Genomic DNA, 25,275 nt, shown 5'->3' with positions numbered 1-25,275 from the left:
GCAGGGAGCTGCATGCTGCCAGGCTGTTTGTGAGCTACCCACATCAGAGGCTACAACAGCGAAGGATGGTGAGGCACCCTGCGTTGCAGGTCAAGTGACACAGCCCCGCACTACTCTGGAATACACCCTGAACATCATACCTGGCCCATAGCAAGAGCCTCCCAGCTGCTGTAGTGTTATAAAACACTCTGTGACGCTCTGTACTTTGGGGGAATACCCTACACTCCCATGTTCATCCTTATGCTTGTGTGGTATCCAATGCAAAGTTTGTCATGTGGGGTGTCTTCAGAAGGCTCATGATGCTCTGAGCATTGTGATAGTAATGTTAAAGGTTGTAATTTCATGTATATAGTTATGAGGCTGAAAATGCCTCATAGCTTAAAAAAAGCCTAGGCAAAAACTCTCCAAGGCACTTCACACCTCATCAGAGCATGTATGGGACAAACCCAGCCCAGCCTCACAGGAACAAAAGACACTGGCCTAGGCAGCAACAAAGGATCCGTTGGACTCTCAAGTGAGTCACTCCCGTTCCTTTGATCAGTTTGGGACTATGATGAGGTAATGCTCACATGACAGGGGGGAAGCAAAGCCAAGAGGGAAGAAAGAACATGATAAAATTGAGTCACGCTTGCCATGCTCTCTCTCTTCCACCTCCATCTACAGACATCACCACCAAGCGACTGAAGCGCTGATCAAAGTGGAGAGCCTGGCTGAAGGGTAACCAGCCAGCCTGTAGAGAGAAGCATCTGCAATTTCCACATTTTCTGTTATCTCCCTCCCCCCACCCTCAATGAATAATAGGCCTACCCTATCTTGAGATGAGCTTAAGTGCAAACCATTTTAAATATTACTCCATCAAAGGGTTAGAGGGTGCCATACATTAGCTAAGGTATATGCTGAGTAAATAAGTTCATTAGATCCCTATCTCTGTGCATAAAGTTGGTAGAATCTGTCAACCTTATGAAAAGCTTGGTTTTTCTTTTTAAGGGGTGGTTGTGGCTGCATCTCCAAAATGACCTAAAATTTGGATCGCTCACCTCTGCCGGCACTCCCAGGAGGCACACCAGGTTTCAAGGCAATCTTTATTAATCATAACCAGTAAGAGACAAAAATCTACCTTTTTATTTCAAGTATTAATATTACAAATCTGATTTAATCATCTGAGTAGAGAAGATACGTTACAGAAGTGTTTCAATCCCAACTCTGTGATAGATGCATTTGATTTAGTTCTAAGAAAGACCCTGAGCCAACTGCCTCCAGAGTTTATCTCAAACAGTGGTTAAAAAAGGCTCCAAGTTAATCCTCCCCCATTTCCCACTCCCCCTTCCCATTTTAACTTTCATAAAATCTCAGTGGCTGGAGGGCAATTAGAATGAAGATTTAATCATAAGCAAACAGATGCACTCGATCCTCACTAAGGAGACCTGGGGATGGATGGGCAGCCCTGGACCTAAAGTTACATATATCATCTTGTCCTGTAACTGGGATTCATCAGAAAACAATGTTTCACCTGCTTCTGAGTGCAGCAGCAGGGGATTATGCAAGCACTGCTTCTGGGAACACAGAACAGCAGCAGATGCTTAGAAACCTTTAATAGATCTTCAGTGTTAATCAGCCAGAACCTAGCTATTTTCTCTAATGGTACAAACAATGATTACATAGCACAGGGCCAGTATGTACACCCCAAGAGGCATTCAGGAATCTAGGAGCCTAGTCTTTAAAGCAAACTCAGCACTGAGCTTCCGCATGACTTCTGCATGGCTCAGCCCACATTGTTCTTTTTTAGTAGATCCATAGTTTTCTTTCACATATTTTGCAAATGGTGTTAGCTGTGCTCTAGCAGGAGTACCATCCTTCCGTGTGGGTTGGCACAGGACTAACTGTCCCTTACAGAGTGCACACACAAAGCGTTCTGTGTCCAGGGACTTGGAATGGCGCCCAATTCTAAAATAAAACAGAAGTCAGTGTAGTGCCCGAGTCTAGAGACACCTTAGAATAATAGCTCAAAGGTGCAAATTGTTCACATTCAGAGCAAGTGTACATTAACTCTGACACCTAAAGATAATCTAAATGGCAACATTACTATTCCCCTGATGATCATTTTAGCAGGAATTTTCAGCTAGTGATTTTTTATCATGCAGTCTCAGATCACTGCCCACATTTTCCTGCCAAAAAGCCTGAAACATCTCTTATCCAACTGCCAAGGTGGAACCTTCAGTTTCTTCCTGATAATGTCTACAGCAGGGGTGGCTAACCTGAGCCTGAGAAAGAGCCAGAATTTTCCAATGTACATTGACAAAGAGCCACAGTAATACATCAGCAGCCCCTCCACTCTGCTCCCAGCACCTCCCACCCACTGGCAGCCCCACCGTTCAGCACCTTCCCCTTCCTCCCGATCAGCTGTTTCATGGCGTGCAGGAGGCTTGGGGGGGGGAGGGGCGCAGGGAAGGGAAGGAGCAAAGGCACTGCAGGCTGATGGGAGGCGGTGGGAAGGGGTGGAGTGGGGGACAGGGCCTGTGGCAGAGCCAGGGGTTGAGCAGTGAGCACCCCCCAGCACATTGGAAAGTTGGCATCTGCAGCTCCAGTCCTGGAGTCGGTGCCTATAGAAGGAGTCGCATATTAACTTCTGAAGAGCCACATGTGACTCCAGAGCAACAGGTTGGCCACCCCTGGTCTACAGCGTTATGTGATGGTAATACTAAGTTTAACAGATTAAAAATAATATGAACAGAGTAATGCAAGTTCAGTTGAATACCAAAACAAACAAGGAATTCAGTGACATTCATGTTAATTTTTAGTTCAATAGAAAACCCCTCTAATTTTTAAGTTTACATAAAGCTGTGCAGAACTTCAGTCTGCCACACTGAAGTGCTGCAGAAGCTGAGGGCCCTGCTGTTGAATTTGTTCCCCACAATACATATTCTAGATCTCAGATCAATCTTCTTTAAACATCCCAGTGGTCCCACAAGCTCTTTACCACTTACAAGGGGATAAACAATCCCAATGAGCAGCTTAATTTTTCTGCTTATGTTTCAAATAAGTTTCTTGGTAAAAGGTGAGATCATAGTGTATCAGAGCTCCTGCATTACACTCCTAATAGAGAAGTAGGGAGAGAGCCAAGTAATCTCATAACATGAACCTGAGTTTAATGTTTATCTTGTTTCCTTAATGCTGACCTACAGGGGGAGGGATAGCTCAGCGGTTTGAGAATTGGCCTGCTAAATCCAGGGTTTTGAGTTCCATCTTTGAGGGGGCCATTTGGGATCTGGAGCAAAAATTGGGGATTGGTCCTGCTTTAAGCAGGGGGTTGGACTAGATGACTTCCTGAGGTCCCTTCCAACTCTGGTATTCTATGATTCTATTACCTTCTCTATGTAACAAGCATTATAGTTGCTGAGGGGAAGATGAAGAATCAAGATTAGAAAGTTAGGTGTGTCCCTCAGAGGATAAAAGGAGTCAGAAATATTGAAAAGTCTGAGTACCCTAGAAGAAAATTCACTGTTCTAAAGGACAGCAGTATGTGGAACACCAGCCACTAAGGGTTGTGGCTAACAGAGACTCAGTGTGTCTGTAGGTTGGAGACTGAGCAAATTGAGTTTAACAGTTATTGATTTTAAGGGTTTTTAGGGAATAGCTGTAGTGTGTAGTGCATAAAAGTGCCAGCATTGAGGGAGTGGGGACAGGGACCCTTGCCTGGAGCAAGTCTTGTCATTTGCTTACTCTGTCCTGGGCTTGATGCAGAAATCAATAGGTGACATTCTCTGGCATGAGTTTTGCAGGAGGTAAGACTAGATGACTGACATGTCCCTTTCTGCCCTTGAAAGTTATGAATCTCTCAAATCCTCAGATTTCCAGACTGCTCACTCAAAACAACCTGCCTCCCAACTATCTGTTCTCAGCTAAGCCATTAAAAAGAGCACCAGCAGGAGGAGGCAGGTCTGTCATAAGTATAATTCCATGTGGTACTCCTGGGGGGATTCTGTGCCCATATAGGGGCACAGAATTCATATGGTCTGCATTTTTCTGTGCCCCCCGGGCAGAAAAATGCAAAAAAAAAAAAAAAAAAAATCTGCTGGGGGACATGCGCCTCTTCCCCAGCAGCCCACGCAGTGCATCTGATCCAGCATGCCTGGAGCAGCCTCAAAGACAGGGGAGGGGGGAAGGGCATGCGTCCCTGCATGATCACCATCAGGGGGGAGGGGTGTACATGTGTGCCAACCAGGGCGGGGGGAGAGAGAGACTGACTCTCTAGGCTAGTCTACACTGGCAATGCTAAAGCGCTGACTTGTCAGCGCTTTAATGTGGCTTGTATGGGCACAGTGGAGCACTGGGAGAGAGCTCTCCCAGCACTGTAAAAAACCCACCTCCATGAGGGGGTGCAGCTACCAGCACTGGTGCACTGTCTACACTGGCGCTTTATAGCACTGAAACTTGTTGTGCTCAGGGGGGTGTTTTTTCACAACCCTGAGTGAGAAAGTTGCAGAGCTGTAAATTGCCAGTGTAGGCAAGCCCTGTGTCCCTCTCTCTTGCTACTGCAGCTCCCTGGCGTGTAAGGATAGAGCTTTTTATTATGCAGGAGGCAGTCTAGAGGCACAAATGTAGCACCCTGACTGTGTAGTAAAGTTGTTAAAGTTGCTGTTGATGGTTAATTGATCTCATTCTCAGGCAGAAATGTAGCAGAATGCCTACTATTGTTAGTTAACTGTTCCCATTCTCATTCAATGCCCCCAGTAGCATTAAAACCTGTGAAAGCTTTAAGGCCACTACATTGCCAGAGTGATGTAAAGGAGTCTTATTATAAATGACAGTAAGGGAATCCTCAGCTAGGAAGATCTATGTGCTTTCTCACTTTTTAGTCAAGCAGTCAATAAAATGTCAGGACAATCAGAATCAAGCACTTCCCAAAGTACCCAGCCAGGTCCAGGACAATGATTAGCAAAACTGTACGACTTTCATGTGTGAAAGTCTGAGCAATTTAAAATGACATTTTTTTTTGCGTTGTTTGATGTTCTGTAATATAATTTAAATGAAAATCCAGGATTATAACTGGAATGCAGGATATTAGTTACCAAGTGTTTGTAACTTCACTTTCATGTGTTTAGGAAATGCTGAATAATTGTGACTTTTTTCTGTATTGTAGTTTAAATAAATTACCAAAACAATTGAAACTGGTGTGATTATATTTTGACAAATAAATATATAGAATTTTGAGGCACAGAATCCACCCAGAAGTAATATGGGTCTGCGAGGGAAACTGCCTGGAAGCCATCAGTTGGGAACTCTTGGTGGGAATAGAAGAGGGAAAACAAGGCAATAAAAAAATAGTTCAGTTCATAGAGGTGAGACCTTTAATTCTCAAAGTGCTTTAAGAGTTAAAGGTCTAAGCTTAACTTGTGGACACAGTGAAAACAAAGATAACAGATGACCAAAGGCAAGTAAATATTACTCACGTGGTTTTGCACAGAGAACACTTATAAGTGAACTTGTATTTAATCTCATAGCTGTGGCATTGTGTCACCACTGGCAGCTCTGGATGAACCACAGTTGATTTCTTAGCATAGAATCTCCAAAACTGCCCGTGGCCATCTCGAATTCCATTGATTACCCAAGTGGCTGCATGGCAAATCTCATGGATCAATGTGTCTCGAAGCCGGTCTGGGGGAAGGCAGGAGAGAAGACAAATTAAGAACACTGCCATTAAAAAGTCAGGTCTCTCATTCTTCATTGGCTTATTAGCAGGACTTTGGAGCGGAGCCCGGAGCTTGAGCGCGGAGCAGTAGGTTTTTGCCCGGAGCTGGAACAGAGCACAGAAAATCTTGACTGATCCACTGCTCCAGTGTTTTGTTTTTTTTCATTTTCAAACCAAAATGAATGATATTTAGCAAGAAAGTCCTAAAAGTGCCAAAAAGTTTCAGATTGTATAACATTTGATATTAACATCTACTTTACCACTTTACGTAACGTGTCAGTTATTGTCACTTCGGCCAAAATCAAGATTTAATGTACAGATACAAAATTACAAAGTTTTTTGGAGATACGTTTTATTAAAGAATCAGATAATTATCAGCAACATTGCAACATCCAGCAACATTGCAGACTGCTTTCACCCTTGTGCCAAGGTTAGGTGAGTACATACTCGTATAGATTAGTTTGTGTTGATCAACCCTTACAAAAGAAGTATCAACGAGACGCGCTGAGTGCTGTGATTACTGAAAAGTGTGACGCAAGATGCAACATTTAAGATATCAAAAACAGGTATATTGCAAAAAAAAAAATGTTTTTGTTTATTGATATATTAAGACATCGCAAGAGATATTAACCACTTAAGCTCATTTCTCACACGGGCTCCCGTTACCGGTACATTTGTTCATTTGTACATGCTCCCGTATCACTCTGGCGGACTTATTTTATGTCATCTATTCAACGGTCTTCTGGTTGCGTTGTTTGTAATTTTAAATTTACTGAAAAAGTCGCATGCAGCAGGCATATAAATATAAAGTAAACATATTTGCATAAATTAGGAGTGATTTTTGTGATATATCCAGAGTGATTGGAAAATGTCCAACACAACTTTGGGGGTGAATCCTTAGGTCATTTTAAGAAAAAACGTTTCTGTGAACACGTGTCCTAAAATTCTTCCTAAGGGAGCTACAATCCCTTCAAGGAGGTGATGAAAAGTTAATTTCTGATCAATCTCTCAAAAATGCTTTAATATAAAGTAATGAAATTATGTCTGTGTCTTAGTGTTAGTATGTGCAAAATTATTTAAACCATAGGCGTCCCAAACTGGCGGTTGGTCATTTTTATTTTATATTTCAAGAAAGGTTTGTTATCGACTGCCCCGGCTATGAGCGGTAATATTATGTTCCATAATAAGTTAATAATTTTTGGTTATCATTTATTATTACGTTTAAAATTTATGGTTCTAAAGTTGAAAAATAAGTAAAATTGTTTGAATCATTTTAAGCATCTAAGCAGATTAAAATTTTTTAAACAGTTTTCTCAGAAACTATTAATTATACAAAATAAATTAAGAGTACCATTTTAATGCGTGTTTTAGCATTAAATCATATTCCAGGGTCGTATCTGTTAAATAGTCAAAGATTTAAAAAATATTAAATAAAATTGGCCCAGTACCCCCAGTTCAGGACGCCTGTAGTTTAAATAATTTTATTTGAATGATGTTGTATGATAGAGTGTTGGAAATAAACTTTAACAGGAAAGTGGATTCAAATTGCAAGCATAGTCCTTTTAGCGAAGAGAGCAAATTTCGGAAATATGTTTTTCCTTCATCAGGCTGGAAACATTATACAAGATAGAACCTATTATTTGCTCTATCTTGTATAATCTATTCAGGCTAATGAAGCAAAAACATATTTCCGAAAATTTGCTCTCTTTACTAAAAGGACTCTGCTTGCAATTTGAATCCGCTTTCCCAATGAAGTTTATTTTCAACCTTGTAACGTATAGCTTGTTACTTCCCAACAATTAATGTTGCAGAACAGCAAAAGCACATACTAACACTACAGCACTTTGATATATCAAATTTCATTGATATATCTATATTAAAGTGTTTTTGAGATATTAAAAACTTGGAGAATATTTCAAATATTTTTACCGCAAAATTTGAGACGAAAAACTAATGTGCAATTTATAAATAAAAATTTATATTAATTATGTATATTAAAATACTTCTTACTTCATTAAAACTGCAAGAAACATATTAAAATATACTTTAATAATAATTTTGTGTAAAAAAGAAAATGTGATCACTTTTGTCCAGAAAATCCAAATTAAATTCGAAATACCTTAAGTGGTTAAGATATCACAAGCAGGTACATTATAAAAAAATGTAATGCTTTTGTTCATTGCTTTTGAAGATCATATCAAGAAACATTTGGATGCAGTAGCAGCACAAGAAGATTTGGCCATGGCTTCAACAAAAAAAAATCAAATCTGCCCCCCATGATTGATAGCCGGTTTATGGAAAAGGATCTCAACGACTGTCTTTACTTTTGAATTTGAAAAGCCCAAATTTGGGCTTTTGGGAAAAGCAGAGAAGAAATCGGCAACGTGCAAGGTGGAAAAGGAAGTGAATGGCGAGCTCAAACCATGTAGCTTCAAGACAAATGAAGCAAGTGCTGTGAAAAGTTTTACCCTTTGGCGGCATATAATATGTAACCATCCTGAAAACCATGCGGCTCTGGTTACAAAAAAAGGTCCAGGAAGATGAGGCAAAACAGAAAGCTGATGCAGCTAAACAACGTTCATCTGGCTCTTTGAAAACTCCTGGAGAAAAGATTTTTTGCGGCGTTTCATCTGAAAAGAAACCCAAAATTGAGCAAACAAAATTTGACTCATATTTGAAGTCCTCAAAGGTTACAGTCACCGTGGATGCCAATACTTTCCATGAAGGGCTGATGGAAATGGTTTACTTGAGTTCAACACCGCTCACTACCTTCAGGCTAAAGAACAAAGGATTCCAAAAAATTGCAGGTGAAATAGGTCGGCAGCTTGGCGTTTCAACGGGGCACAATGCGGTTCGTCATTTAGTTGTCAGCACAGCTGAGTCTGATCGCAAAGAGCTCAAGAAAGCTTTGGAGCAAAAATTGTGCTACCTGAAAATGGATGCGGCAACCCGTGGAAACAGAAATTTCCTTGCAATCAATGCTCAGTACTACAAAGAAGGAAAAGATAAAGCTGTGGTAAAAACCTTGGACATAATCGACACTGAAGGGCGTCACAATTCTTTGGACGTGAAAAGTCAAGTAAAAGCTATTTTAGAAAAATTTGGAATCAATGAAATGCAAGTGCTGAGCATCTGCATTGACAATGCAGCAAACATCACATGTGCCGTCAACATTTTCAGCGAGGACAATGAAACCATTTCTACCTCTGAGAACAGGGATGTGGACAGAACTGAAGCTATTTTGCCTGATGAAGGAACTAAAGGAATGGATGAAATCGAACTCAACATGGATGCTGCTGCACAATGGATTAAGGACCCTAGCCTCATACTTCCAACATGGCTTCATGAGGACGACTCAGAAGTCCAACTGATGAGGTGTGGTATTCACACTCTTCAGTTGGCAATCTGGGATGAACTGAACAAAGAACATGCGAAGAAATTTCTGGCAAAAATTTGACAAGTCATTGTCCAAATATGAACCCCAAGTATTTGAAGTGTTCTGCTTGATCTACATGGGGTAACTCAATCATTGGATACTGTGACTCGCTGGGGTTTGAAATTTGCGATGATTGATCGGCTTCTCGCTTTTCAATCTTACTGTGAACAAGTGGCTGCTGCTGGAACAAGAGAACTGAAGTTAACAAAAGCTGAATGGGACGAAGTGAAAAACCTGCAAGACCTCTTGGCAAAGCCAAACCAAACAACCATGAATCTTCAAGCTGTTGATGTAACCCTGGGAGTTTTAAAGAAGGAAACTATCAAAATTCTTGAAAGAAAATGGTGGACAAATTGCAGAAGGAATTCTATACTCCATGCAGAAATGCGAAGAGAAGCTTTTTGACAACATTCATTTCCTTGCTGGAGTTTATGTGACCCACGGTATCGGATTCTTCTTACCTCAAGGGAAATTCTAAAGGCAAAGGAAGGGCTCCTTGATATTGCTCGACAACTTGAAAAACAAAATCTATTGCTACATTTGAACTTGGCGAAAGAGGATGAAGAAAATTAAACACAACAAAAGGAGTCATCAACAATAGAACTGCAGTTTCGGAAAGTTCACACCCTTCAGAAACAGCAGGCTGTTCTCAAACTTTCGTCTCCACTCTGAACTTGTTCGAGCGTCCATCCCTGAGATGTCTTCAGTCATCACAGGGAAATGGGAGATAATTCAAGCACCAATTCTTCAGAAGATGATGCCTTCGAAAAGGAATTGGATAAATAAGAAAGACGTCAGCGAGTTTCTGCGATTCATAATTTGTAATGAAGCATTATTCGAGAGAAACTTTCGGGAAGATTGTGAGGCAATGGAGTCTATTGGTAGGCTAAAAGTTAAGTCTGTTTTTGAGGCCATTCACAACTATCCACACTGCATTCAGGCTGCCTGTGGAATTGCTTAAACTAGTGTAGAGCGACTGTTTTCGGCTTTAAAGTTAATTTTAAATGATTTGTGGCAGGCTATGAAAGACTACTTGCTTGCTGCAATAATTTTTTATAAAATGAATTATGAATGATTCTATTTTGTATCATTGTTGATGACATTTAAATTGTTTTAAAAGTCTGAATAAAAATAATGGTTTTTCAAAATTACAGTATGCACTTTTTTATTTAGTTAAAAATTAATTTGAATCAGAGCGCAGAGCGGAGCTGGAGCAGTCACTATTGGTGCCGGAGCAGAGCAATTCAAATATTTGATTAATAAACAGGGATTTGGAGCAGTGTTTGCAAGTACCAGACTGACAGCCTTGGAGACTGTAAAACATGCCACATGGACAACACTAGTGCAAACTTCCCCACACAATGTCACTATTCTAGCCCAAGTCTGAGAAGATAATTTGGTTTCCATGTCTTCAGTATCTCTGAGGAGACTAACTGTAATGAGAGTCACTTGTGTTGTGGTCTCTGTTTTTAAAACCACATTAAACACAGGAGCGAGCAAGTAAATGTCAGATGACAAATTACTGACTGTAACACAGTGGCCCATTGGTGTTTCACTACTCTGTCAGCAACTTGTCAGGCCTGACATACTCACTACATCTAACCCACTGTTGTCATGATATATACCCAAAAGGTGGCATGTAATATTTCAATGGAAAGCTAATAGCTCACTGATCATTAATATTCTTACATGGTGTGTTACTCTTGGGGGAATTCTGCACCACTGCACAATACAGAATTTTGCAGAATTCCCTGTTTCCCCTGCAGAATTGGGGCTGCAGAACTGATAGCCACCACTAGGGAACACTGGACTCTGCAGAGCCCAGCTTGCAGAGAGCAGAGCTGGAGGATGGGTGGGCTGGAAGCTGCACACTCTACTTGATCCTCATTCTCCCGGGGACAGAAGAGAGCCCGGGAGACTCAGCTCTGGCAAAGGGTGAGGAAGAGCAGGGCTGCACCATCCCGCGTTCCCTGGCAGGACAATAAAGAAGCTAGGGGGGGATTAAAGGCTCTAGGGGTGCCCTGTGGTTGGTAGCTGAGAGGAGGCAATGGTGGTGTCTGGGTATGCTCCAAAGCTGGGATCTGGAGTGAGAGGGGTGCTGGTGCCTGGGCTGGGAGGTGCCCCATGACTGGGATCTTCGAGGAGGGAGGTGCTGGTGTCTGGGCCAGGGTGGGCTCTAGTGGGAGGGGGGTGCTGGTGCCTGGGCTAGGAGGTGCCCTGCGACTGGGCTCTAGAAGTGGAGTGCTGATATCTGGGCTGAGGAGGGGGGAGGCAAGGGAGTGCAGGTGTCTGGGCTCTGGGAGCCTCACACATCTCCCTCCAGCAGCCCCCAACTGGAACTGGGTTATCATTGGGGTTTCTTTAACTCTCTACTCCTGGGGGAATCTTTTTTGCTCGTCTGTATTGTTGACAGGTATTTAGAAATAAATTACAAAAATAATTGAAACTGGAGGGATTATATTGTGCTATTTTGAGAAATAAAATATGCAGAATTTTAAAATATTACACGCAGAATTTTTAATTTTTTGGCACAGAATTCCCCCAGGAGTAGTGTGTATACAGGTTGTATAAAGAGTTATGGATGTATGTTAGAATTATGGTTTTACAATGTGTTTGGCAAGCAATGCATAATCACCATCTGCCCTAAACAAATGAGCGTAAAGTTGTTTGTCATCAGGTTGAGATAATGAAGATGCATTTAGATAAAAGAACAACAAAACCATCAACTTAGCGAGTGGGGGAGACAGTCTCTTATGGGGGTCTGCCCCTCAAACGATAAGCAATTGAATCAAATGATTGTATACAATATTGCTGTATTATAAAAAGTGTATTGAGTAATGTCTTTTATGAAAGTCTGTGACATGATGATGACTAATAGCACTGTGAAATGTCTGCATTAGCACTACATGAGGAAATGTGGATACTCACTGATATTATGCTTTAAAGACTGTGACCAAACACAGGGAGAAACAGTTTTTCCCTCAGACAGGAGGGAAGGGATTATCTACACATCTCCAATTAAATTAATCAAGATGTGACCAAAAACAACGGAAACTGTATTTACGTATGAATCAGCAAGGGGATGGGAGGTCCACAGGCAGGAAAAAACATCATAAGATTATCCTGGGTCTGGGAACAAAACAGTGAGTTAGGGAAGATATACGGAGAGAAGAAGCAGTCATCATGGCATCCATCACTGGACAGATAAAAGGGGACAGAGCTCTTGCAAGCTGAGTCCTTCAGCCAAGGAGGTTAAAGTCTCTGAGAAGTGTATACAGTATAAATTACTCCCGAGGACATTCTGCACCAAAAAATTAAAAATTCTGTATACAATACTTTAAAATTCTGCACATTTTATTCGTTAAATAAATGTGGAGGCTCCAGCATGGCATTGGGGAGCATAGGCCACTGACTGCACAGAGGTGGGAGATCACTGTGCAGCTTTCCCCACGCCGGGACACAGACTCAGTGGGAAGGCTGCACCGAACCCTGACACAGTGCAAGGATCGGGCCTGCCCCAGAAACATCCCAGGGCCTTGCCCCTCTGAGCCAGGTGCATCAGGTGTGGGCAGACAGGATCCAAGTGTGAAGGAGTTTAGTGCAGGGGGATCCAGGTGTGGGTTGAAAGGGTTCAGTGTGGGGCAATCTGGGTGTAAATGGTTCAGTGGGGGATCCAGGTGCTGGGGTGTGTGTGTGTGTGTGTCCTGGATACAGAAGGGCTTGTTGGCGGGTTCTCAGTGAAACAGTAATGGGACTCTGCTGGGGGGGTACTGCTGAAGGTGGTTGGGGTTCAGTGCGGAGGTCCAGATGCTGGGGGAGTGGGGCAGCTCATCGGGATGGTCCAGAGGCAGGGGGAGTGAGGCTCATTGTTGGGGTTCTGAATGTGGCATGTTTGTGAAAGGTGCAGCGGGAGGGTTTGCAGAGTTTCCAGAACGAGATGATGAGAGCTTGGATAAAAGTTTTAGCTGTGTGGATGGATCTTAGAGATGTTATGCAGAAAGAATATTTATTCTTTCTCCTTATTTAATATTCAATATCCTCTTTTCCTTACCTGCAGAGTCACAAACTTTCTCTGAGAGCTCTATCCGAGCATAGCGTTGTACCTCAGGACTTTTTGTTTGTCCAGTTACGCAGTATCCTGCTGTCTTCCGCATCTTTTTGTTCCAGATGATTTCCATTTTCTCTGGCAACTGATATATTAAAAAAAAAAACAAAACAAAACAAACAAAAAAAAAACAAACCAGTGTATTTGAACCACACAGGGGTATGTGCAGGAATTTAAATTTGACCCCTTTTGGAGGGGCACGTTCTGTGCCCCTGCTGAGGCCCAGGGTTGGAGGAATTGTCTGCTCTTGTTGCGGCCTCAGAGTTTGTCCCCCCCCCACTCCAGGAAGCCCCTGATGATGGGGGACCCTTTGCCCCTGCTTGCCCCTCCATCCACACTTCCTGGAACTACATCACTGCCAACTCATTCACTTCCTCAAGTCCTTAAACTTCTGCCCTTGTGTGAGGGTGTGTGTACCACCACAGCCCTTCACAACACACTTTGGTGGGAAAGGACACCTTTGTTCATACCCTTTACACAGACACAGTGGGAAGTTAGATCTGAGAAACTCACTTTGCCTTCTCTACCTCTCCTTAGAGGCTGAAGAACTTCACTATCTTTAGAGTATAAAACAGCCACAGAATAGTAATATTCTTTAAAAAGTTTTATTAAAAGCAGAGAAAATGGTAGTAAACCAAAAAAGAACTGTTTGCATTGTACTACTGAAGTAACAGAGTACAGAGAAAAGAAGGAAAATCTCACATCTCTAGAAATCAAGTCCTTATATGACCTCCCTGCCCTGGTTAGCTTGACAATCTCTTTCTCAGGTATTCAGAGAGAAATGTCTGCATCCCCTCTCTCACACAACCTGTTTATCAAAATCTCTGTTCTAGGGTTGTAGTCTTCCCCAGCAGATTGTCTAAGGAGGTATTAAATGTCCTTCACTGATGCTTAATAGCTGTCTTTCAAATACTTAGCTACCAAATTCAAGTGGAGACCTTTATAAGATCATTTGACCTCCCTGTCCCCAGTTTATCCAGACCTCTTTTTAAAATCTCATCAATTTTCTCTTGCCAGGAAGTGTAACTTCTTCTAATCTTATCAACTAATCTCTGATCCCTTGTTGCTCCAAAATAGCACCAGAAAGGAACCATCTCTTTCAGGATTCTAGTACTGCTGGTATGCTTAGTGCACGTCTTCACTGCAGTTAACCTGAATTCTTACCTGATTTTTAGTCCACACTCCTCTACCATCCACACAAGAGAAACTTTTGATCTGAATTTGAAGGTGCTTTAAATGCAGGATAGTTTATACAAGTAGGCTTTCCTTTCACTTGCCTTGGACCCTGCCCATTCTGCTGCTAGGAAGCAGGCAAAAAAATCACTCAAGTTCTGATAGTCCTCCAATATCCTTCCCACAGTTCTCCATGAAAGACAGACAAGTTCTGGTAATTGACTGGGAAAGTCTCCTAGAGCATCTCAGTACAGAGAACCATACACACGAGTGAGTGCAGAAACAGTGAGGACTCAGTAAGGCGGGTCTGGCTGTGCTGTTGAAATGCTGGGGTAGGCTGACCCAAGTGCCAATCTGGGTACCCTGTGCAGTTAGGGAGTCTACAGCAGCAATTCCCAAATTGTGATCCTGGCAGGCACTTGCTTCTGGTCTGCAGAGAGCTGGCTGATCAAGTGGTGCTGGGCTCTTTGGTTCCAGTTTATATAGGAATAGGAGCTAGCTTAAGATGCCTCAATTAGGGTCCACTGCTACATAAGAACAACAAGGAATCTTTTTAGCACCTTAGAGACTAACACATTTATCTGGGCATAAGTTTTCATGGGCTAGAACCCACTTCATCAGATGCATGGAGTGGAAAATACGGGAGCAGGTATAAATACATGAAAAGATGTGAGTTGCCTTACCAAGTGTGAGATCGGTCTAACGAGACAATTCAATTGAATTGGGGCTATACAACTACCTAGACATATAAGAATCAGAAGCCTTCATAAGGGACCAGATTCATCCAAGGCATCTAAAATCAATTTTTCCATATAAGCAACAGATATAGTTACTTAGGGACGTTACATGATTATGAATGGGAAGGGAGTTTGTGTCCTTGCAGTAATGAATGGATCACGAGGTCTTTCTCCACAAGACTATTAAGAGGTAACTCACACTGAGAAAGTCTGATAACTCCCAGAGTAAACCTCTGATAAATCCCTTTTTAAAACCCTCACATTTTCAACCTGATTCAAATAGAAGCACCTTGTTACAAGGCTGAGCTTCATCCCAGTTAGTGAGCTAGAAGGAAAGGGCAATGGTTTCAGAGAGAAAGCTAGTTAGCAGGATAACAGTGATTTTATTGTCCAGAAATGTGTTTACAAAAGCTACCTTTTGCTCAAAGATGGTGTTGTTATAAAGAGTGTAGAGCTTCTGTATCAACTCATCCTTCTTTTTCCTGAAATTTTTCACATATTGGGATGTTGGGTTTGACAGCTCTTGTAAGAAACAGCCTGGCACCCCACACAGATTCCACCTGCATGAAAAGCAGCAGCAAAAAAAAGCACATTTGTTGTCACAGCAGTCTTATGAAAAAGAATGCTTACTTACCTTACAGTAACAAAGATGGACTACAAGCCGTCATGAACAGTATCCCCGATACTGTCACGGCTAACCTGGTGGCTGAACTTTGTGACTTTGTCCTGACCCATAACTATTTTACATTTGGTGACAATGTATACCTTCAAATCAGCGGCACTGCGATGGGTACCCGCATGGCCCCACAGTATGCCAACATTTTTATGGCTGACTTAGAACAACGCTTCCTCAGCTCTCGTCCCCTAATGCCCCTACTCTACTTGCGCTACATTGATGACATCTTCATCATCTGGACCCATGGAAAAGAAGCTCTTGAGGAATTCCACCATGATTTCAACAATTTCCATCCCACCATCAACCTCAGCCTGGACCAGTCCACACAAGAGATCCACTTCCTGGACACTACGGTGCTAATAAGCGATGGTCACATAAACACCACCCTATATCGGAAACCTACTGACCGCTATTCCTACCTACATGCCTCTAGCTTTCATCCAGATCATACCACTCGATCCATTGTCTACAGCCAAGCGCTACGATATAACCGCATTTGCTCCAACCCCTCAGACAGAGACAAACACCTACAAGATCTCTATTATGCATTCCTACAACTACAATACCCACCTGCTGAAGTGAAGAAACAGATTGACAGAGCCAGAAGAGTACCCAGAAGTCACCTACTACAGGACAGGCCCAACAAAGAAAACAACAGAACGCCACTAGCCTTCACCTTCAGCCCCCAACTAAAACCTCTCCAACGCATCATCAAGGATCTACAACCTATCCTGAAGGACGACCCATCACTTTCACAGATCTTGGGAGACAGGCCAGTCCTTGCTTACCGACAGCCCCCCAATCTGAAGCAAATACTCACCAGCAAGCACACACCACACAACAGAACCACTAACCCAGGAACCTATCCTTGCAACAAAGCCCGTTGCCAACTCTGTCCACATATCTATTCAGGGGATACCATCATAGGGCCTAATCACATCAGCCACACTATCAGAGGCTCGTTCACCTGCGCATCTACCAATGTGATATATGCCATCATGTGCCAGCAATGCCTCTCTGCCATGTACATTGGCCAAACTGGACAGCCTCTACGTAAAAGAATGAATGGACACAAATCAGACATCAAGAATTATAACATTCAAAAACCAGTTGGAGAACACTTCAATCTCTCTGGTCACTCGATCACAGACCTAAGAGTGGCTATACTTCAACAAAAAAGCTTCAAAAACAGACTCCAACGAGAGACTGCTGAATTGGAATTAATTTGCAAACTGGATACAATTAACTTAGGCTTGAATAGAGACTGGGAATGGATGAGTCATTACACAAAGTAAAACTATTTCCCCATGGTATTTCTCCCTCCCACCCCAACCCCCACTGTTCCTCTGATATTCTTGTTAACTGCTGGAATTAGCCTACCTTGCTTGTCACCATGAAAGGTTTTCCCCTTTTCCCCCCACTGCTGCTGGTGATGGCTTATCTTAAGTGATCACTCTCCTTACAGTGTGTATGATAAACCCATTGTTTCATGTTCTCTGTGTGTGTATATAAATCTCTCCTCTGTTTTTTCCATCAAATGCATCCGATGAAGTGAGCTGTAGCTCACGAAAGCTTATGCTCTAATAAATTTGTTAGTCTCTAAGGTGCCACAAGTACTCCTTTTCTTTTTATGGTTCTTTGAGAAGTCTTTGTGGATACCATTCTAGGTGTGCACGTTCCCCAGGCATGTGAGATTAGAATCTTTTGAACAGCAGTCAGCCATGCCTGCAGCATGTATGTCCTTATACCCCACATCTAAGGGCATAAAGAACAGCGCAGCTGCAACCATCCCTCAGTTCCCTTGCTAATTCAGAATCCCAGATAACGAGGACTCTGAAAAAGTGGGGATGAAGGGCTGGTTGTGGAATCCACACGGACAATAATACCTCAGAAGAAAAAATACTATAAGTTAAGTAACTGATTTGAATTTGGGTCCTTCCCAGCGAAGGAGAGTGTCCTAGCCACTGGGATATGGGGTTGTGTGGGCTGGGTCTCAATCTGTCCTGTTGAAATTGTTTTGCTTTTTATAAATAAATAGTCCTTGGAGCAGGGACTTGAACCAGGGCCTTCTGCATTCTAGCTACAAGGAATGCGACCTTCCATGATAAGTGGGAAAGGGAACAAGAAGCTAGAGGCTCAAAGGGCAGGCCTATGAGCCTGGGTGAGGACAAGGTGGAGGTTCCACTGGGGGACCGGGTCCCAGACCGGCCGAAAGAGTCTTTCAAGGCATTTCAGGAATCTGATAGTCATCACGTGAGAATACTGATCAACCCTGGATGCAGGGATGGAAGGCTGATATGGCTGCCAGGTGAACCTTGATCGAAGAGAAGACAAGGCCCTGGTGCTTTAAGTGAAGCAGGTAATCCAGAATGGACTGCAGAGATGACTGGATCAGGGAGATATTCCGTTCTGACACTCAGCAGGAGAATCGCTTCGACTTTGTCAGATAAAAGTTGCTCTGGTGGAGGGCTTTTTGCTCTCCAAGAGCATGTGCTGTACCTGACTAGAGCAGGTTTGTTCCTCTGGATTCAGCCACGCACCATCCAAGCTGTGAGGTGGAGAGAGACGAGGTTCAGGTGCAGCAACCGACCATAATCCTGTGAGAGTAGGTCTGGGCAGCTAGGAAGTGCCACGAGGCTGCTAAGGCTAAGTCCATGAGCGTGCTGAACCAATGCTGGCGAGGCCAAGCTGCGATGATAATAATGATCTGTGCCTTGTCCATCTTGATTTTTAAGAGGACCTTGCCGATGAGCAGAACTGGCAGGAAGGCATACATCAGGTCTCCTGACCAAGACAGGAGAAAGGCATCGGAAAGTGAGCCTCTGCCAAGACCTTGCAGAGAGCAGAACTGATGACTCTTTCTGTTCTGTCTGGTGGCGAACAAGTCCACTTGGGGAGCTCCCCACTTCTGGAAGAGCATCCTGACAACCTCCGAGTGAAGGGAACATTTGTGGTGAGAGAAGGACCTGCTGAGGTGATCTGCTAGTGTGTTCCAGATGCCGGGGAGGTGCGAGACTTCCAGGTGGATCGCAGGTTGGATGCAGAAGTCCCACAGATGAAGGGCTTCCTGGCACAGAGACAATGAATGAGCTCCCCATTGCCTGTTGACACAGAACATGGAGGCCATGTTGTCTGTCAACATCTGCATCACCCGACTAGACACTTGGGGAAGAAACACTCCGCAAGCCAGGCAGATGGCTCTGAGTTCCCTGATGTTTATATGTAGCACAAGCCTCTCTCACGACTGCAGCCCAAGTCTGCAGTGTACTGAGATGTACTCCCCAACTGAGATTAGATGCATCCAATATCAGGGAAACTGTGAGTTGTGGGCTTGCAAACTAGCACACCCTCCAACACTAGAACTGGATCAGACCACCACTACAAGGAGGTAAGTACTCACGGCGGGATCATGAGGAGTTTGTCCAGGTGATGCCTGGCCGGGAAGTAGACCGATGCCAGCCACATCTGGAGAGGACGTAGTCTGAGCCTTGCATGCCAAACAACATACATGCTTGTGGCCATGTGCCCCAATAGTCTGACACAGACCTGGACAGTGGTGAATGGTTGGGCAGTGATGCTGGTGATCAGATCTGACATTGCCCTGAACCTGGACTCTGGCAAGAACGCTCTGGCTCAGGTAGCGTCGAGGACCACTCCGATAAACTCTATCCTTTGAACTGGAACCAATGTTGATTTTTGTTAGTTTATCAACAGGTGCAGAGCTTGACAGGTGGCTCGCCATGTTGTGACTCTGTGCTGGACATGGACTCTGGAGTGGCCCTTGATGAGCCAGTCGTCGAGGTACGGGTAGAACTAGATATCCTGATGTCTGAAGTAGGCCACCACTATTGACATGCACTTTGTAACCACCCTTGGCGCCATTGCCAGGCCAAAAGGGAGCAGTGCGAATTGATAGTGGGCAGTCCCAACCATGAATCGTAGGAACCTTCTGTGTCCGTGAAATATCAATATGTGAAAGTAAGCATCTTTCAGACTGAGGGTGGCATAACAGTCTCCCAGATTCAGGGAAGGAATGGTGGAGGCCAGGGAGACCATGAGGAACTTCAACTTCTTGAGATACCTGTTGAGGTTTCGCAGGTCGAGAATGGGACATAGGCCCCCTCGCTTGGTCTTTGGGATAAAAAAAAATAGCGGGAATAAAACCCTTTCAAGTGCAGAGGAACTTCCTCTACAACTCCCACTCACAGGAGGCCTTGCACCTCCTGGGTGAGCAGATGCTTGTGAGAAGGGTCCCTGAAGTGGGAGGGAGGGATAGAAATAAACTGGAGGGTATACCCCCCTACTACTATGCTGAAGACCCACTGGTCCAATGTTATAGAGACTCAGGTAGGGAGATAAATGGTTGGAAAATAACAGGGGTGCTGGATCCAGGACACAGGCTGGAAGGTCGCCCTTGAGTGCAACCTCAAAATGCCTGCTTATTACCTGGCTGGTTGCAGGTAAGAGCTCAAGTGAGCTGAGGAGGTCAGCTGTTGGCCTTGATGGCGCTTGTAGCCCTTGCTCTTCTTGCGGAAAGGCTCTGATCAGGATTGGCTCATGACCTGAGGGACTTTTTTTTTTGCATCCATTACTCACCCCATAGTGACAGTTCCTGTGGCTCCTATCTCACAGGCCTAGGCCTGGCTCCTCACCCTGGGCATTGCAACCAGGCATGCAGGGTTGTAGTGCTACTCAGATTTGGGCCTCTATTATGGGGGTGAAGAGGGGGAAACTTGAGCATCACTGTAACCCGGTGCACCAGGTCATAATGCCTAGAATGGGGAGCACAGTTCATCCCTGTGGGATGCAGGAGCTGCCCATACTTTAAGTGAGTGTGGGACAGGCTCCCTCTCATCCAGGGGAACACAAAGTTGCCGGTGCCTGCAGGTGAGTGTCTAGCTTCTTCCCGGCACAAGTGTTTCCTCCACACCCAGGCTGGTATTAGGATAGCCGTGCCAGGGCAAAGTGTGTTGCTGCAAATGTGTGGTACTTCCTCATTTGAATAAAAAAAAAAAAGCAAAAAAAAAGTCACAGAGCTATAATGGTAAACTTAATAAATTTAGCATGACTGCTCTTTTTTTTTTTTTAATCAAAAGTGTGAGAAATTCACAGCACTAGTCATGGTTCACTAAAAGATCTGATTTCAGAGTAGCAGCCTAGTTAGTCTGTATCTGCAAAAAGAACAGGAGTACTTATTGCACCTTAGAGACCAACAAATTTATTTGAGCATAAGCTTTTGTGGGCTACAGCCCACTTCATCGGATGCATAGAATGGAACATATAGTAAGAAGATATATATAAATACATATATACAGAGAACATGAAAAGGTGGAGTAAGAGGCTAATTAAGACGAGCTATCATCAGCTGGAGAAAAAAAAAAAACTTTTGTAGTGATAATAAAAGGATCTGAGCCTCCCTTGACTGGTGGGAGGACAGAGGAAAAGTGTGTGCGTAGGTCCTGTTCAGTTCCATGCTCTCAACAAAGACTGACCACAGACACTTCCCTCACAAGTTGGGAGGCCCCTTGTGTGGAGGGGCAGGTAACATAATGGACATGGTCTCCTCAGGAGTCTGTGCTCCACTTCAGTGTGTTGGAGTTGAGAGCAGTCAGTTTGGCCTGTGTCAAATTCCTCTCGCTTTTCCAGCCAGTCACTCTAGGTGTTATCAGGCAATATGATGGTGCTGTATTACATTTACAAGCAGGGAGGATTGTGCTCCTTGGAGTTATGTGCGGAGGCTGTCGCCCTCCGGAACTTGCGCCATACCTATGCAAAGTGTCCTGACCACTGTGCATCTGCCAGGAGTGCAAAACACTATGGCATACTCCTTGACCAGACAGCTCTCCACATAACATATGTGGCAGCTGCACAACCAAAATCTACAGGTGGTGTTTTGGGTGTGAGGGTCTCCAAACCACAGAGCTATGTGTGTCGAATATGAACAAAAAGTGCAAAGAGTTCTGCTACAGAGAGGGTTACCTCCTGGGCAACACTTTCCGCAGGTGACGGCTGGGGGCCCTAAAGTACACATTTCCCCACCCAATCCCCCTGTTACAGAGGGTATTGAGGAAAATCCAATAAAACAAGGCATAGGTCATTCACATTGCACCTGGTTGAATCTGTCAGGTCCAATACTCCATGTTATTGCAATTGTCATGCCAGCCGCCTCCCCCAAGGTAACAATTCTTGACTCAGAATAAGGAGTGCACTTCCCCAAGTTTTCCCCAACCCAGTCTTTTGAATAGTTCTAGAAGCATGGTGGTTGCTTCACACGTTCTTTTCAGAGACAATCTTCTAAAGTAGGGATGCGCTGCTGCCCCCTGTGGACAAAAGTGAGCTGCCACCACTGACAATACCTTGGTGAAAACTCTCTGCACCATCAAGAGCCTGAAAGAGTGCCTGGTACTGGTAGTGTTTGGCCATAAAACCCAGGAATTTTCTGTGTGCCAGGTGAATGTCCATGTGAAAACAGGGATCTTTGAGATTGAGGGTCATGAATCAATATCCTAAATCTAATGAGAGGATAGATACAGAGTGACTATTCTGAACTTCAGTCAGCAGACAAAATTGTTCAATCCCCACCCCATCTTTTTGGGGATGAGGGAGTACCTTGAATAGAACTGTTTCTCCCTTGCTGCTAGTTCCATTCCTCCTAGTTGAAGGAGCGACTTTACATCCCGACTGAGGATGGGGAGAGGTGGTGAGGGGTAGGGAAGGAAGAAGATAGTCACCAGCTTTCCCTGGTCAATCAGGGCCCAAAACTGCTCCTTACTGTCCTGAGGAACCTTATCAACAAAGCCTGTCAGCTTGTCATAGATGATAATATATTTGGCCATCAGTGCTTGACAGTTTTAAACTCAAAACTGGAGGGAGGCCAACAAGGATGCCTTCCTCCCAAAGAGGTCCAGCATCTTTGCTTCTTGGTCCTGGGGAGTAGACTGGGCTTGTCGGTGCTTACTATGCTTGGTGGCCTGTGACACTACCAGGAAGTTGGGAGGCAGCTATAAGAATAGGTATTCTGACCCTTTCAGAGGTATGCAATACCTTTTTGTAGCCCACTTGGATACTGGTGAAAATGTGGCAAGCATCTGCTAAGTGTCTTGGCAGGTTCAAGGATGGCATAGTTGATTGGAAGTGCCAATCTACTCAGTCCAGAACTGCGCAGGATGTCTAGCAGTCTGTGGACTTCATGGACCTCTTCCAAAGGAAATTGTACCCTTCTGAGCAAGTCCTGGAAAGCCTTAGGGTATGGCAGGAAAGCTAGAATCACCCCCTCATCTGGAGAGGATGTTGACAGGATCACCAGCGTGGTGTTTGCCTATTTCTGTTATTGTGGCTTTTGGGGAGGGTACTAGTATCACAGGTCTTCTGGGCCCCATATTGTCATTGTGGGACTTCAGACCTTCTTGGTGCCTGGACCCAGGGTGATAGGTACCAATATGTAAAGGGACAGTAGTCTGTTCTTTTGGGAGTACTGAGATACGTTGGAGACTCCTGACATACTGTATGGGTTTTGCCCCCAGAGGTGCCCCTCAGGGAATAGTCAGAATATGGGGCATACCCAACTCCATCTTTTGACTCTGACCTCAGATCCAAAACGGGAGAGGTCTCAGTGTCTGAGGAGGTGGTGATCAGCTGCCTCTACTCATTGATGGTACTGGTGACTGGTACTGCGGTAGCTTAACTCCAGCTTGAAAACACAAAGGGTGCTGGATCTGGCAGTGCCAACACAGCGGCTGTTTATGGTGTCAAAAATACTACTCCCAGTACCAGGAGTTGGTACAGTCTTGACCTTCAATTAAGTACCAGGCTGGTCTGTCCTGATATCAGACAGACAGTCCCACTCCAAAGCACGAGGTCTCTCCTGGCTTGGTATGAGATGGGGACATTTGCCTCTTTGAGGGCTTGGCTATGGAGCTCCCTCTTTCCCTTATTGGAGTGCTTGCTTCTCTTTTCCCTCCCCATTTACCTTGGCTCTGCTCAAGTCTCTTGGAGCCAGCTGGGAGAGGGTGTGGAGGCCTGGAACTGGCTGGAGACCATGTACAGACTTTGGAGGCCAGGGTGGCGTAACTGGAAGAGCTAAGGAAGGCAGAGAGGTATGTTGATGAGGCTTTCCAGGACACTGTAGATTTGTCCCAGCTCCGGTCAGACAGACCATGCGCTGTTAAGGAGGATGAAAGGCCCAGAGAAGGAGAGCACTCAATGGGAGAAGAGGGAAACCTTTCCATAGTTGGGATCCTCCTTCCAGATGATGTTGGGGTATCCTCTCACACTGAGGTTACCTCTCCGGGGGAGGGAACTCCAGTCATTAGGAAAGGGCAGGTGTTAGTAATGGGAGATTCGATCATTAGAAATATAGATAGCTGGGTTTGTGATGACCGGAAGAACTGTATGGTGACTTGTCTGCCTGGTGCGAAGGTTGCAGATCTCTCGAGGAATCTAGATAGACTTATGTGTAGTGCTGGTGAGGAGCCGGTGACCATGGTACATGTAGATACCAATGACGTAGGGAAGGGTAGGAGAGATGTCCTGGAGGCCAAATTTAGGCTGCTAGGAAAGAGACTGAAATCCAGGACCTCTATGGTGGCACTCTCAGAAATGCTTCCAGTTCCACGTGCAGGGTCAGGTAGGCAGGCAGAGCTTCAAAGTCTCAATGCATGGATGAGACGATGGTGTAGAGAGGAGGGGTTTAGATTTATTAGGAACTGCAGAAACTTTTGGGATAGAAGGAGCCTATACAGGAAGGATGGGCTCCACCTAAATCGAAGTGGATCTAGACTGCTGCTGGCACTTAACATTAAAAAGGTTGCAGAGCAGTTTTTAAACTAAGAGATGGGGGAGGGGGGAAGCCGATTGCTGCAGAGGTGCACGTCGATTGGACAGAGACTTCTCCTACAGCAGAGTCTATTGATAGAGAGTCTCTAGGTTTTAGTCAGGAGGACAGGATGGAAGGGGATAAAATATGAACCAGATCAGACGAGAAACATTCACATAAAGAATCTGACACATCAGAAAAGGGCAAACAAATAAACAGTGACAAGTTTTTAAAGTGCTTGTACACAAATGCTAGAAGTCTAAATAATAAGATGGGTGAACTAGAGTGCCTCCTGTTAAAGGAGGATATTGACATAATAGGCATCACAGAAACCTGGTGGAATGAGGACAATCAATTGGACACAATCATTCCGGGGTACAAAATATATCGGAACGACAGAACAGGTCATGGGGGGGGAAGGGGAAAGAGAGAGAGGGGAGTGGCACTATATGTGAAAGAAAATGTAGAATCAAACGAAATAAAAATCTTAAATGAATCCACATGTTCCACAGAATCTCTATGGATAGTAATTCCATGCTCTAAGAAGAGCATAACAGTAGGGATCTATTATTGATCACCTGACCAGGACAGTGATAGTGATGATGAAATGTTAAGGGAGATTAGAGAGGCTATCAAAATAAAGA

At 44.2% G+C, this 25,275-nt stretch overlaps 1 protein-coding gene across 3 annotated transcripts in view; it reads right to left on the bottom strand.

The window, feature by feature from the left end:
• Positions 1 to 1,099: 1,099 nt before the first annotated feature.
• The window catches only part of GCNA (germ cell nuclear acidic peptidase), a 54,447-nt gene continuing 30,271 nt past the window's right edge, over positions 1,100 to 25,275 (bottom strand). For all 3 annotated transcript variants that reach the window (XM_038417502.2, XM_038417501.2, XM_038417503.2), the window contains 4 exons: positions 15,556 to 15,700; positions 13,177 to 13,315; positions 5,451 to 5,655; positions 1,100 to 1,944 (listed from right to left, as the gene is read on the bottom strand). In XM_038417502.2, coding sequence (XP_038273430.1) covers positions 1,695 to 1,944; positions 5,451 to 5,655; positions 13,177 to 13,315; positions 15,556 to 15,700 — 739 coding nt within the window. In that variant the 3' untranslated portion in view covers positions 1,100 to 1,694. The remainder of the gene's footprint in view (positions 1,945 to 5,450; positions 5,656 to 13,176; positions 13,316 to 15,555; positions 15,701 to 25,275) is intronic.

The sequence above is a fragment of the Dermochelys coriacea genome, chromosome 9 (assembly GCF_009764565.3).
Source record: "Dermochelys coriacea isolate rDerCor1 chromosome 9, rDerCor1.pri.v4, whole genome shotgun sequence".
NCBI classification, from domain to species: Eukaryota; Metazoa; Chordata; order Testudines; family Dermochelyidae; genus Dermochelys; species Dermochelys coriacea.
The sequence above is the reverse complement of the archived record's forward strand: the minus strand, read 5'-3'. Positions and strand labels throughout refer to the sequence as shown.